The sequence below is a fragment of the Centrocercus urophasianus genome, unplaced genomic scaffold (genome assembly GCF_019232065.1).
Source record: "Centrocercus urophasianus isolate 14NV4802_14NV808 unplaced genomic scaffold, USGS_Curo_1.0 seq_11, whole genome shotgun sequence".
In the NCBI taxonomy this organism is placed as follows: Eukaryota; Metazoa; Chordata; class Aves; order Galliformes; family Phasianidae; genus Centrocercus; species Centrocercus urophasianus.
Window position 1 is genome coordinate 58,905,293 of NW_024884253.1, and position 15,707 is coordinate 58,920,999.

Genomic DNA, 15,707 nt, shown 5'->3' on the forward strand with positions numbered 1-15,707 from the left:
CCCCCCCCAATGTTTATGAGGCCATACCATATCAGAGTTCCAAGTAACACACCTGAGGATTTAGAAAGTGAGATGAAATCTGACCCAATGGTCAGTGTAGAAGCTTCCAGGTTGAATTATGTTATGAAGATGTTAAAAACACTGGTAATAGCCTGTATTAACATGCAGTTTGATGAGGAACAGGGACAGCTAGTAAAGTGCATCTTACACTTCTACACACACATACACACACATACACACACACACACACATACACACACACACACACATACACACACACACACCAAATCCTGCTTCATAGCCTAGTGCATTTTATTTCACTGCATTTTCTTTCCACTTCTTTTTAAACTGCCTTCTCAATGTTATCAATCACATCTCCATAATAGCAGCTGGGCAAAAAGAAATGCAGGTCATAGCTGGCTAGAAGTTATCTCCATGCTCATGTCACAGCCTCTCTTTCATTCAATTGAATCTCTCTCCCTAACAGCTCAGTTAGGCAGAAATATATAGAGGCTAATAATCTTTGGGAAACCTTTTATTAAAACCTGGTTGCAATTGGGCAGCAGTCAGAAATTAGAAGTGACAGTGAAATCAACAGCAGTCTTGTTTCAGTAGGAAACCTAGGATTAGAAGCAGAGATTTTCTTTAATACCAGTAGTCTTTCTGGTAATTCAGACATAGGATCATGAATGCTTACAGATCTACAGGATAATGAAACAAATCTCAGAACAGGCTCTGTAATACTCCACAACATTCAGTTAGAGAAATTAAAGGAGTTTTTCTAATAAACGAACCTCCCATATGTTAATATGGGAGACTTATTTGCCAGAAGTCAAGCACACAAAGCAAGCTATACATTGCAATTAAGAGTATCTACAGTTTTCTTTAAAAACATTCCAACATGAGACACTGAATCCGAACCATGGTTTGTTCCGTGAATGCCATTATGATTCAATCACTGAGCCTGTAGCAGTTGCTTGTCTGGAAGCCAGCAGTTACAAATAGAGTACATTAACTGTGTGGAAGGAGGATACCTGAAGGAAGCAGTAAGAGTTATACTTTGTATCTGGAAGAGGCTTACTTCCTGACCTGAGAGAAATAATAGAAGTAGATTACAAATAAAAGTAAATATTACAATAGAGGAAAAAAGTCCTCAAAATGGAGGGGGTTCCACAGATCCAGAGAGATGACCCACTTGGTCAAAATCCTCATCCTGGATAAAAGTGACAATGGGTAATAAAAATAGGTGAAGCAATCAATACAAACTGGACTCTTTTGGTAGAACAAGAAATTTATATGGAAACATGAACAGCAGATAGCCTGAAATAGAAGAGAGCTTGAATTGTGAACTACCTTCTTTTTGTACAACCTGGACACTATCAGGAGTGTATTCTTCAGCATGTAAAATAAAAATATGTAATTGCTCATTTTCATTTTACTGCAGATACAGTTAATGATTCCTTTTCTCATTGCTTAATGGCTTCAAGTACGCAGTGAAAGGGAATGTGGATAAGACAAATACTGAAGAATTTGCTATTGAAGTATTGCCCCTTCAACAAAACAAACGCATCACTTACGCTGCCACGCCTTTATGACCCATTGCCAGACAGAGTACTATTAACACTTTATAATCAGAATACCAAATGCTCAGATTAATTACATACTGCAGATCAGAGCTGTACAAACAGTCTCCAGCCTCCATTCAGAACATCATTCAGCAGAGCCCTGTTTACAGGAACTCAGGGACAGCTCATGAAGAAGCTTTTAACTTTCCAGGTTTGAGAAGCTAGGGAAATGTGTGGCTGCACCTCTCTTTCTAAGAACATGTGTACAGAAACAGCTTGCAGGCTGCATCACCTTGCATACCTCAAAGTCATTAAGGATGTTTGCTGTCTAAAACAACTTGCACTTTTCACAGATACAAAGAGCTTCATTAAAAAATCATTACATTTGTTACAGTAAGAGATAATTGAATCAGCCAGCAGTTGAAGACAGCCAATTGAGAAGAAAATCTCCTGTTCTGTTGCTGATCATAAGTAAATAAAAATTTGTCAAGGAAAACTATCTTCTGTTTAAATACAGTGTGGGGAAAAAAAAAAAAAAAAAAGCACCTTAAGGCTGAGATCAAAGCTCTCATGATCTCTCATTTCACACTGATGCAGGCCAGTGAACTCAATATTATCATTGAAGTAGAAGTCAGAAAGATGTTGTCTTTACCAATAGTATTCAGTAAGGAGAGGAGAGACCAAAGCTATCTTGCAGAAATTTCTCCCTTTCCTTCCCATCATCACCACTATGACATTGAGTAGCAAATCCAACTTATCTTCCAGCACATTTGTATTTTTGTCTTTTACTTGTTATTTAGGATTTTATTTTATTTTTTTACTGGAGAGAGTAGGGAAGAAGTAGAAACAAAAAAAAAATCCCCCACAAGGAGGAAAAGCAGTCATACAGAAACTTGGAATTCATGGCTAAAAGGCTTCCAGAAAAGTTTTCCAGGCATTCAGTCTGGTATCACAATTGTTAACAAAAATAATTTTTCAGGTGTTGTGTTCTTACTCTTTTCTTCCCCTTTCTTCCCAGTACTCTCAGAACCATCCTGCATCTCTCTTGCAAGAAAGACTCACTTTCCCCAATCACAGTACAACTATGTATATCAAGTCAAATGTTGCTGCCAGGGTTAAGAGCTCAGTTTTCACAAAGACATTCACAACAGAACTATGGAGTTGTACATACAAATGCAAATTCTCTAATTCACAGTGCTGTGTCACCTTAGTCCATATACACTTTTTCTAGACTGTAGTATAAGATGATATCAGAATGGTCACAAATTCACTAAGGTGATTTTGCTGTGATTCCTTGAGGTAATGTTTCAAGTATTAATGATGGGAGAAGAGTCTTGAGTCTTATTAGAAGGCTGATCATATTTCTGGTTTCAAGAACTACGAATTCCTATTTAATGTTTTTGCAAGTTACAACTTTAATCAAAGATGTTCACACTGGAGGATCCTACTGAGTGGATTTGAACTCTGTTTACTCACTACCTTATACAAACTATTTCTGCTGATTTGTATACACAAGTACTGCTGTTCCTGTATGACACATCACTTCCACAAACTGCACCTAGACTTGTTCCATTGCAGCTGCACCATCCACTGAGCCTCACCACACTCCCAGCCATGCTCCCATTTGCGTTCTTTTGTCATTCAATCAGTATATAAAAGTCTGCCACAAAATGGAATTATGCCATGTGAGGATTGATCCAGTGCCTGCAGGACACTAAGCCCAAGAAGCAGAGAATCCCTTGATATACTGATACCATTAATAACATTTAGAACTTAGTCACAGCTGTAGTTGTTAAATAGAGAGAAATAGATACTGTCTGCTAGCAAAAATTTATATCATAATACATATATTGACATTCATACATTTAAAAGCAATAGAAGATATAATAGAATCCTAATTGCCTTTATTTACTGACTGAACAACTGCATTAAACAATTGATTTTCAGACCCTAGCAGGCAGAACTTGAGTAAAAATGGAAAAGATTTAGCAAAATGAAATCCGATTTCTTAAAACATTCTACATCATCTGGAAGTTCCATGTGACAAATTTGCAAATAACAGAGCTCCAGCTTTCATTATGGCCCATAGACTAAGCCACTTCTAAGAGAGAATGGCAAATGATAGTTCCAGGCTTTCTCTTCCTTTGCCTTTCCCCAGAGATACACTATTATTTTATTTCCACAGTAGAACTGCTATGCTATGCTTTCACAGAAAAAAAAATCCTAAAACAAAGAAAAAAAATCTGATATGACAAGCACTGCAAACACAGTTAACAAGCTACTTTAATTATCCTCCTAAGATTTTCTCATTTGTACTCTGATCATCATCTTCACAAGCTTAATTATGCTTCATTTTTTCATTCTACACTCATCTCATTGAGTATTCCAGGTGAAAAAGATGTGTCTGTTTGGAAGAGAAACCTCAGGTAATTATTATATATTGTTATTTTTCTACATAATATGTATTTTTATCTTTGGGCAATACGGAGTAAGAAGTCAGGGATATTTCACTGCTCAAAAGCAAAACTTGCTGAACAGACATCAACATAAAGATCATCACTAAGCAGATGACTGAAGAAATGAAGAAAAAACACAGTGCTATCATTTGCATTTTAAAGATTAGTATTAATAAATTCTGGTTCCTCAGCAGAAGAAACCTTTCCACAAACTTGACCTTTGAGAAAGTCAGAAAGAACAGCTGGGAATAAATGTGCTCTGTAAGTCAAGTACTGAGATACTTATGCAGTTACTACTTACAATTTATGCACTGCTAACACTTTTAAAGTCAATAGGAATTATTGCATTATGATTGAGTAGAGACCATGTAAACCCTAGTGTATCATAATTTAAGGACTGGTGAGTTGTTTCCTCTAACTTCAGAGAAGGCCTAGATTTACTCACCTAGCATGACCAAACTTAAAGTTTACTTTTTTTGAGATAGATCTAATTAATTTTACTTCATTTATCTGCTGAGATGCAAACTGTTGCCCCATATTCTCATGCTTTTTGAGCACAATGTCATGTCTTAGAATTTAAAGCTACATAGAAGTGGCTGCTCTGACACACTGACCTTCAAAATTCTGGTATAGTAATATCACATAAGATGTTAAGTTTAAACAGAATCAAGTGCTAAGTTTTTTTTTTGTTTTTTTTTTTTTTTTTTTTTTTTTTTTAAAAAAAAAAAAAAAAAAAAAAGGCACAAAATAGTCAGCATTTCAATATAATCCAATCCATGTCTTACCTGAACCAAGTTCCATCCTTTTAGAGATTCAGCAATGATAGAGGTAACGGTTGCACATACACCACCAAAAACCATCAGATGATTAGGTCCATATTTTATTGCATCATAAAAGGCTTTGAGTCCCTTTGCATTGTCACACTGGGAAAAAAAAAAAAAAAAAGAGCAACGTTTACTACAACAAATGACATTATTTAGTAAGAAATAAACTATTGGTCAGGGAGAAATTTGAGGGATAGCAATTAAACTGTATAATTTATAAAATATTTTGGCCCAAGCATGGAAAACTAGAGCACTCTGCTCTCGAATGCTAGCAGCCTGAAAAAAAAAATAGAAAAATCAAGAACATCTCTCCTTACATCAGTCAAAACCTCAATGTCTTCCATCTAAGCTGGGATATCTGAATTGTGATACTACCTTTTGACAAATAATTTAAGAAAACCAAGAAAATGTTATTGAAACTTTTTCTGCATTCAGAAATACCATCTCCCAAAGCAGACTTTGGAATATAGCACTAGATGTCAGTAGAAATTTCACGGTTGAAGGAAAATTTGATACCACCTCTTGTGCCTATTTGTAAAGCAAGCTCCATCTAAGTAACCACTCTCCTAATGGCCCCCAATCAACACTCTGGGTATATATAATATTACCATTCAGTCCAAAATATATACATCTCTGCAATGATATATATATTTATAGTTGAGAGCCTGTCATTTAGAAAAACAACACAAAATCCTAAAAAAAAAATTCAAAATGATAATCCTTTGAAGTGCTAGGAATTAACCCATCTGCTTTCACAGTATACCGTGCTTTGAGTAGCAGATTGGACTAAATGACCTTTTCAAGTCCCACTGAAGATTATCTCTTCTGGGTTTTTTTGATAATTAATTTGATTATGTTTTTTTCCCCCAGCTGCTAACAATGATACATTTAATTGAGACCAGGACTGAAAGCAAATAAAAGATAATGCTGGTCAGTACTGAAAAACATATTTCAGTCCTTGACTAGAATAGTACGAATTCCTGAGCTTGCAGAAAAGTATTAACAAAACAAATAGCTGAAGTTCAGAATTTGATTCCAAAGTGTTTTGGAAGTCAGTCTACCAAAGGGTCTAATAGTAGCTGCCATTGCTCCAGCAGTAGCTACACTTCTTTTTTTTTTTTCTTTTTGAAACAATATTCTCTGCCTACTTGAACTATTGTACACCAATCTCCAATGTTTCATTGCAACAATTCATTAAAACAGTTTAATTACTATCAATATCCAAGTACTCATTGTTTAGTATTCAGCTAAGAGAATAAAGATTTTGCATAAGACATTTGCAAGCTTATACTAATCTACTTACTGAACTGATATGATAAAAGAAAAATTATTCTATTTGCAAGTAACTTGCAATAATAGAATTACTGCTCTTACTATTCAGAAGGATACAGATTACTACTGCACAGGCTTCAAAATTGCATAATATATGCAACTTTTTTCTTATTAGAGAAAAACAAACAACACTTGGTACAGCAGAGGCTCCCTTGTCAGTTTGATAGATTGTTAGCAAGCTCACAATATGAAGGAATCAAGTTTGCGATCAGGCACTGCCCTCCATCCTTACTCCCCCATCTCCTACTTAAAGATCAGTTTATTCCAAGCACAGCTAGATTGCTGTACTGCTACTTTACTTCTGTAAGCAACCAAGGACAACAGAGCTTTAAGAATATGAACTTATCTGAAGCCTTTCCCCTCATCCACCCATCCCAACCTGCAAGGAACTTACTTTTTTTTCCACATCAACTTAAAACCAGACAATATTGTTAATGCATTGACAATAATCATTTTAAGAAATACATACATGAAACAAGGAGAATGTTGATAGTAAAATAACAGTTGGAAGCTCTAGCCCATGAAAAAATTACACGTGAGAAGTTACAAAGAAATAAACTTCCACGTTCTAAATGGGAAAGACTTAGAGTCTATTACCTGAAGTAAAATTCACACTAAAATTTGTCCTTACACCACAGAACATCAAGACATTCTTTAACTGTTATCTGCCTACAAAATATTTCTCACTGCAGTGAAGCCACCTGTACAATCAACGAATGTACAGAAGTTATAATTATGAGATGTACCACAGAGTTTGGCTACACAGTTATTACACCAAAGCAGAAAAGATAGGAATGCTTAAACCCATATCCCGGACTCGCTTATGAAACTCCAGTGGAGTGGATCTCCAGAAGAGACCCTTTCCCACTGGTAGTCAGCTCTCAGAGGGGTCTAGGAGATGTGGAGCCAGGCCCCACCCCTTCCGGCAGCACAGGGGATTTGCTTTCACCTGTGCTTCCATGGCTGACTCATTTCTCACCTCAGGTGATCAATCAGAGGTTCAGGCCATGATTCAGCACCTTATACAGTTTTAAGAACATCAGTGGGTCAATTTGCTGGGAGGTTCAGAATTGCTGTTATATAAACTTTCTCCATTCTTACTTATTTTCTCTCTATACATTTATAAAGATTCTTATACAAAAACAACACTTCCCCAGACACAAAGCATTTCTCCCAGGAATACATTAAAAAGTTGGTTTTTTTTTTCCTTGTACAATCAATAGGTGTACAAAGGCTAGGCTTAGTAAGATTATTGCAATGGAAAGATAAAATAAATGCAAATGCTCAGTGGTTTTCTAGGCTCATAATAAGCTCCACAAGGAGCAATCTCTAGAAAGAAATCCTTCCTCAGTGTTAGTCAACCTTTCAATGGGATCTGGGAGAGGTGAAGCCAGGGTCCACCCCTTTTTGTAGCACAGGTGAATTGCCTTCACCTGTGCTCTTACAGCTGACTAATTGCTTGCCTCAGGTGGTCAATCAAAGGTTCAGGCCATGATCAACAGTTCCCATACACTCCTCTGTCAAACTATTAAGATTTGCACAGCAGAGATATGTTAACAATCAGTCCAAAATACGTACAACAATGTGTGAGGTACTGATGTCTAAGACTTAGTTACAAGCTGTAATGCTATAACATGATGGAAAGTACAGTGATAATAGTGGGGTAGCAAAGTCTTTGGCTACAGCAAGTGAGGACAAGCAAAAAGGCAGCAAATATAGATGCAGAAACAAATGAAAGAAGATTTTTACCTTTAGAAGGTCTGAGACCTCCATGAGGATACCTTTGCCTCCCTGTGCCAACCCTGAAATGAGATCTGGGAAGGGATGGATCCTGGCTCTAAACCTTCTGGTCACTTAGCTGTATTGCATGCACCTAAGTTCCCCTGGGTTGGCCCTGCCTTCCCACCAGGTGCTCAATCACTGCTTTGAGATATGACTTGGCATTTCCTCTACACAAGCATATTGTGTTGTCACCTTTGCACATTCATACTGACTAGTCTCAGTTCTCTGCCTCTTGGGTTACCACAGTTAATTACAGGAGTCAGTCTATTCCTTGATCGAAACTGCCAAAATTGTTCAAAATATGCCTCAGAGATGAAGAAAAAGAACCTAATACTGTAGTTGGCCGCAACTGGACAGAAGCAAGAGAGAAAAAAAAAAAAAAAAAAAAAAAAAAAAAAAAAAAGATAAAACTGGGAGAAAACAGACTTTCACATTTGTTTAATGTCACATTTCACAACACATACCATATATAACATTCTTCCTTGCAAGCAACTGAACAGTCTGTCACAAGCATGAAAAAGTAAACATTCAGATAAAGTTAATAGCTTTAAGAAGCCAGAGAAGAGGAAGCCTTTGTAACAGCTTGTCTGTCTCTAGTCTGAAGAATGTATCCCCAAACCCTTTTACAATGTAACCTTTTCAGAGATCCCAGACCCTGTTGCTGCTCACCATTATCTATTGTCAAACCCTAACGTATGCCTACAAGTGGGCAATGTTGTTGAAGGGCAACAAGATCAAACACCACAGAAATGCCCACCCCATAACCAATCTAAACTGCTCTCATCAAGTGACTATTACTAGGTTCAGGAGCAATGCTATGCAGAAATCTAATTGCAATACAACAGAAGTATGCATAAGAACAAAATTCTTAGAAAAAGGTGGAGACTGCAGAGTCCTGGCCACATGCAGATGACAAGAAGCTGGCTGGGTTATTAATTTGAGCATGACTAACAGGAATGAAGATGAAAGAATCCCTAATAAAAAGCCAAAAATTGAAACAATTAAAAACATCACCCAATGGAGACCATGCTGTTTTTGCTCTTCCACCTAAACTGACAATAACGTCTCTATTTTACTGAGATGAACTGCAGCCAGCTCACTTTTTGACTCATGTTAAAAAAGAGACAGACGTGCTGCATGGTTGAACTTGACTGCACATTATAACAGCATGGTTGCAATGCACTTGGCTGGAGAAATTTATTACTGCAATTGTACCTTCAGGTACATGTGATTTAATGCATGACAGATTTTTCTTTGGAAGAAAGGGTTTGAATCTACTCATCCCAAACATATTAATTGTTTAGCTTAGCCTCAGTCAAGAGCTGGAAATAAGACATGTACAAATAGAAAATAAACATATTAATGAATAATTATATTAAATGTACCTCTTAATGCACTGATGTGGTACAGACAATTGTGTATGGACAATTCTCACTGAGAAACATTAGCACATCACCAAGCAAGATGTGTGAGGAGTTCTAAATCTCACTGAGACAAAGAATTATTAATATCACAGATGGCACTTCTCAAAATCATAGTTTCCATTTCCAAGGAAACGGAATCACTTATTTTAATTAGGAAAACAGTCAGATGAACTGCTACATAGGAGAGGAGTTGAATGAGTTTGAGGACTGAAGTGTTAACCTTCCTGAACCTTCTTCAAAGGAGCCTGGCAAATAAAGACTGTCGACCTCTACCAAGAAAGGAATCAGAATAAACAGGGAGAACGTCCTGCCTGAAAGGTGATGGGTGCATAAGGACAAGAAACCTCTCTGGGGAGTACAGTATGGCAGCCAAAATTAAAAGAAAAACCTTCTTGGATGAGTCCAAAGGGTAATGGCTGCACAGAACCATGGAAAAGTGCACAGCCCTGAAGCCACAAGAAGCTGAACAGACCTCTGTCTCCTAGAAGGGCTGCCTGGCAGACAGCAAGATACCAGGGTATGCTCTCAAAGACTCAGAGCCACAAGAGTGTGACACAGTGCTAAACCTCAGTGAGGAGAATGGAAATTTGCAAATCTGATATTTCAAGTCTGCTGACTCCTATGGTAGTGACAGGTCTGAACATTTACAGGATTAGGAGGAGAACTGGTACCTGCAATTTAACTTAGTTAGATCATCAGTTTTACAAATAGCCATGAGAATGCTTGTGAATTGATGCATGATTATATTCACATTTCTCATTACTGGATGCCCAGCTGTTTCTCAGTTAGCCCTATTCTACCACAACACTACTTGCTGGAGTGAAACAAACCCTGTGCAATTGTTTTGGCATCTATTAAGCTTCTGAATACTTAGGTTATAGATCCCTTATGGTGAGAAGGAATAACTCACAGCTGTCATCTGCATATTGAAATATCAGACTTTTTCAAATGGTATGCGAGCTTTCAACAGCACTCTGCACTGAATACCATCAAAGGGAAGCAAATGTTCATAAATATCTGATGAGACCTCTTTGAACAGGGAGAAGAGTTACAAAGCATTATTTCTATCTTTCACAATATCCTGCTCAGGAACTAACTCCACATTAAGCTGAAAGAAAATAGCTGAGAGATGAAGAACGCCAAAACGATTCTCATTTGGTTTTCATTCAATATTAAAGTCATCAAGCAACACTGACAATTCAGTGAGGAATACATGGAAACTGTTCTGAGCTATACCAAATGTCAACCAGATTAACATCCTATGCATGGGCTTACAGACAGGACATGCTTCTCCCAGGGAACTTTCACAGCCCAAAATTCCATTTGTTATTTTAATTGCTCTGGCTGAATTTTCCTTCCATAAGTTTGTTCAATGGCTCTTGAAACCACCACTTTGACATCCACAACATCCCATGACAATGTAATTACTGACTGAAGGAAAAATAGCTTCCTTGTATTTGCTCTAAAACTCTTCATGCCATGCTAAGTACCAGTGAAGCATCTTGTCATCAGACATTATGATTTTTTTAAATTCACAAATATATGGAAACAAACTGGATTCATTCAGAGGTAATTAAACAAACAAACAAACAAAAACAGAAAAACCCCATGAACTTCCAAATACATTCAGTAATGTTCACAGGAAGCACAATACATTGATGGGTAGCATAGTGTTCTGGGAACACAGGGTTAAATGCTTGCCATGTCCTTATATTCAGAGGCTTTTAATACTCTCTGCCTGGTCCACTATTCCTGCATTCTCTATTTGAAACACATCCCACAGCTATATTTACTTCTTTACCTCAAAACTGAAGTCAATTTATCCCAAACTGCAGACACTTCTACATGATTTCTCTAGCATTTTAATTACTAGCAATCAGATTTCATTCTGATAGAGGAGAGAACACAGCAGAGAAGGACTTAATTCGTTCAGTGAAATATTTCCCAGTAAATTAATCTTCTCAAGTTGACGTCTTTCTATCTGTCATACTTTGGAACTTTCCCTATATATCCTGTTACCTTGCTTGCTGTACAGGGAACAGTTCACAGCATTACCACAAAGGGACTGCTGTTTAACATCCCATTTAATAACATCCATTTTGCCTCTGGTACCACCTGTCTCTTCATAAATCACTGGGTCCACAGCAATGGTGACAACTAACTATTTTGTCACCACTTTCTCTAAGACAGTCTAAACAGCTTTTGAAGATTTACCTTCTTTCCTACGTCATTTACTTTTTTTTTTTTCAGTTCACTATTACTGGAATCTGAATCCATCCAGCACAATAGATAAAAATTTCTTGTCTCTCCTTATACAAGGAGTATATATACATATATAGGTCACTCTGAAAGTAACATCTCCTATTTATTTCCATGGAAACTAAAACAGATACAAAAAGCACAATGACACTTTTGCTTTTGATAAAGCAAATTCTCGTCTACAAAACACTATTTTTCAACAGCCTCCAGTAGCTACACATTTCACCAGCGATGAGCAAAAGCCTGCATGCTGCACTCATAAAGCTCTTCACCAGTTGAAGTGAGACTGTTGCTGTCACCACTGCTGAAATGCACCACCTACTACCTCAAGGTGCTGACATTCACTGTTTGGTCTCCGCCACTAATCAGCATGCATTGATAAATGTGAATGGGTGCCAGTTTTTCCACATGGAGAAATTCAGTGACACACCTTTACTTCATATGCGCTACCATGTCAGACACCATTGTGTCAGACTGCCTCTCTGCTGCCATCTGTCACACAGCAGCAAAAAGTAATGGGATATTGGTGGGAAAATTCAACCTCTTCTGCCAAACCGCCAACACTTGCCTCTGATGTTGTGGGCTAACATCATAAAATAGGACGCACTGCTTTTGAAGGAGCCTTCATATTTCCTCCATTTCTCTTTTTAAGTTACCTGTTTTCACTTATGTAGCTTATATTTTCTGCCTTTTTAATAGTTTCTCTAGAATATAATATTTATTCAGGATGATGCCAGTTTAAGCACTCCAGTATAAAATAGAAGAGTAAAAAAAAAAACCAAAGAGAGAAATCCTACACAATCAAAACCGACTCTGCATAAGTTTCCACCAAGATTAAATATGCAGTAAGACCAGAGATGAAACTGACTTCCTCTTTTTGCACAATTGGGGTTCAGCTTGGAAGTTAAAGCCTCTCGTCAAAGAAAGTTGAAGTCTTTCTTTGATCTGTAATTGTTACACAGATGAATGTTCAGAAGGCCTTCAAGAAACATTTTGTATGATACGAAAAGGCACTCTTTCAATTATGTGACTGTATTGTGTTTGCATGGAAAGTTTTGGGAAGCTAGAAACCATCTAAGTCAACAGATTTCAGTATATGCATAATTACCCCTACATCTTGCAGGACCACTTCATGGTCTTAAGGCAACATCATCAAGAGCAACAATGAGAAGCAACTTCCCTCTAGGATTTACTCCCCCTCCAGATAATGGGGATTCTAAATTTGTCTGTTACTTCTCTCTAATAGGATTCTTCAGCTTAATTTCAACTGACTGTAATAATGCCTTTTGTTTACAAGATGATGGCTCCTTCTTCAGCAGGTCAAGATGCATTCATAAACACAGACGGTCACTGAACCCAAGGATCCTACTTTCAAATTCCACTCTGCTTCTCCTCCCTGTGGATAAGACCTTATGTGTAATTTTACAGGGCCCATTGCATTATTTTCTCTAGCTGTAACAATGAGCAAATACAATAGTAGGTCTGTGCCACAATGAATTTTGAAATTCAGGTAACACTGACCAAGATTTCTCATTCTAAATGTCTCATTAACATCTCATTTTGAATTGCTAATGGAAATCTAACACTTTGGCCGAAGCCTTAGAGAGATCCTATTGTGCAGTATGCGCAATTAGCCAGATCCCTCAGTAGAACTTATTGAGTTCTCCTGGATTATTCTGCAGCTGGGCCCATCATCTAACTAGAATGAAATTGGTGTTGACTGAAATATTCCTAGGCCGAAGGGTTTCTATAGCATCTGCACTATGCCTGATCGCCTACAATATATAGTTCACTCTATTTAACTCATTCCCTTCTGCATTGATCCAGTAACACTACAGAAAATACTTTTACAGATGTTTCTAAATATGAATATTGATTTAAAAGGGTAAGTGTACACATACATAGAGCTTAGATTTTTTTCCCAGTATCTTCCAAGCTGTGTGTGGACATTTGTATTCACATACTTATAATAAAAAAGCAAAAAAAGCAAACCTAAACCTTAGTACGATCCATTGTTTTTTTCCTGACATCCCAGTGCTCAGACATTTACCAGATATTTTTGTCTAGAATCACAGAATCATTCAAATTGGAAAAGACCACTAAGATCATCTAGTCCAATCCCCAGCCCATCACCAGTATGTTCACTAACTGCGTCCCTTAGCACTACATCACATTTTTTTAACATTTCCAGGGACAATGACTCCACAACCTCCCTGGGCAGCCTGTGCCACTGCCGCACCACTCTTCCAGAGAATAATTTTTTCCTAATATCCAAGCCGAACCTCCCTGGTGCAAGTTAAAGCCATTACCCCTTGTTCTATCCCTAGTTACCTGGGAGAAGTGGCCAAATATCATTAGGGAAACAAATATTTTTCTCAATTCTCCTTTTTCCGTCCTGTATAATCTAAACTGTTGCTGTTATGTTTTATGGAAATAAGTTTGGAGGTATTGTGGAGGAAAATGAAAATATCAAAAGAAGTTTTAAAAACAACAATAACAACAACAAATAACACATCCTGTTCTTGAGAATAAGGTGGCTCAATTTTCTTCAGCTTTTCTAATTTTTACCAAAGTTCAATATCACAGTGATTTCTAATAAAGCAGGGAATTAATTTTAATTATTCATCAAAACAAAAATATCTCTGTTCTTTACTTGCAGCAAGAGGCTTTTTAAAACTCCCTTAGGAAATCAGTTGTGTTTTGGCATTTAAGTAACCACAGAAGGTGCTAATTGTTTCAGACACTCAAGCCCCAAGATCATTATCACTTAAATTTATTGACGCAAATTACTTACTATTTTGCTAACTCACATTTTTGAGAAAAAGACATGCAGTAGTAGATTTACAGGGCGTTTGCCAGTTGCAGCTCAAGTACAAAATGAAATGCTAAGGGAAATACTTTTCTCAGGGTCAACACAGAGCCACTAATGTCAATTGTACAATTTGGTACTTGCCTTGTTTGATGCCCTCATGTTTCTTTTTCTTCCCCTGATTCAGTACAATTTATTTGTTGACTTTTAAAAATAAACTCTATTTTTTTTTTAAAATCATTCCAGATTTAGTCATAATCAGTTAAAATATATGTTACTTTTCCTTTTGTTCCATGAATGATGCCATTTTAGAATATAAGAAAAAAAGATAATAGAAGAGAGCTCAGAGGGCTGGAGCACCTCTCCTATGAGGAAAGGTTGAGAGAACTGGACTTGTTTAGCTTGGAAAAGAGAAGGCTCCAGGAGACCTCATTGTGGCCTTCCACAAGCATATAAACAGGATGGGGAATGGCTGTTTATGAGGGTGGATAGTGATAGGACAGGGAATGTTTTTAAACTGAGACAGGGGAGGTTTAGGCTAGATATTAGAAGGAAGTTTTTCACATAGAAGGTGATGACACACTGGAACAGGTTGCCCAAGGAGGTGGATGCCCCATTCCTGGAGGTATCCAAGGGCAGGCTGGATGTGGCTCTGGGCAGCCTGGTCTGGTGGATGCACATAGCAGAGGGGCTGAAACTAGATGATCATTGTGGTTGTTTTCAACCCAGGTCGTTCCATAAGATTCTATGACTATTATAAGCAAAACCATGAGTGATCACATCTGTATGTATGTTTTTCTTCTCCCGTATCTAGTGTCTATACACTGTAAAAGATAAAACTTTCAACATAAACAAAATAAAATAAAATAAAAACCTTTTGATTTTACCACCATTCTCATTTTGATTCCTACTATTGACAAGATAAAATTTGTTTATTTCTGTATAGCAGAACAACGTTGTGAACAACATACCACCTGAATGAAACGAAATTCAATAAGATATCGATTAGGGGTTAAATGCTTGTCCTTAATCATGCCTTAATGATTTCACAGAAACACTGTACATTACAGACTTTGATATACTGCAAGTGACAAAAGTTTTAACTGCAGCTACGCTCTCAGCAATACGTGAGGACACAGAAATGAACATACAAGTCTTCCAAATTTATAAATAATAATCAGGAAGCTCTTCCAGATGAAAGAAAATGGAACTGTACTAGAATAAACCATTTGTAATAACAACAATGTACAGTATAG

The 15,707-nt window shown here is 37.2% G+C and overlaps 1 protein-coding gene across 1 annotated transcript in view; it reads right to left on the minus strand.

Annotated features, from left to right (window-relative positions):
• Positions 1 to 15,707, minus strand: part of GABBR2 (gamma-aminobutyric acid type B receptor subunit 2) — a 445,157-nt gene that overhangs the window by 337,669 nt on the left and 91,781 nt on the right. Inside the window, exon 2 of the mRNA XM_042839905.1 lies at positions 4,807 to 4,944. Within this exon, the coding sequence (XP_042695839.1) occupies positions 4,807 to 4,944 (138 nt within the window). The remainder of the gene's footprint in view (positions 1 to 4,806; positions 4,945 to 15,707) is intronic.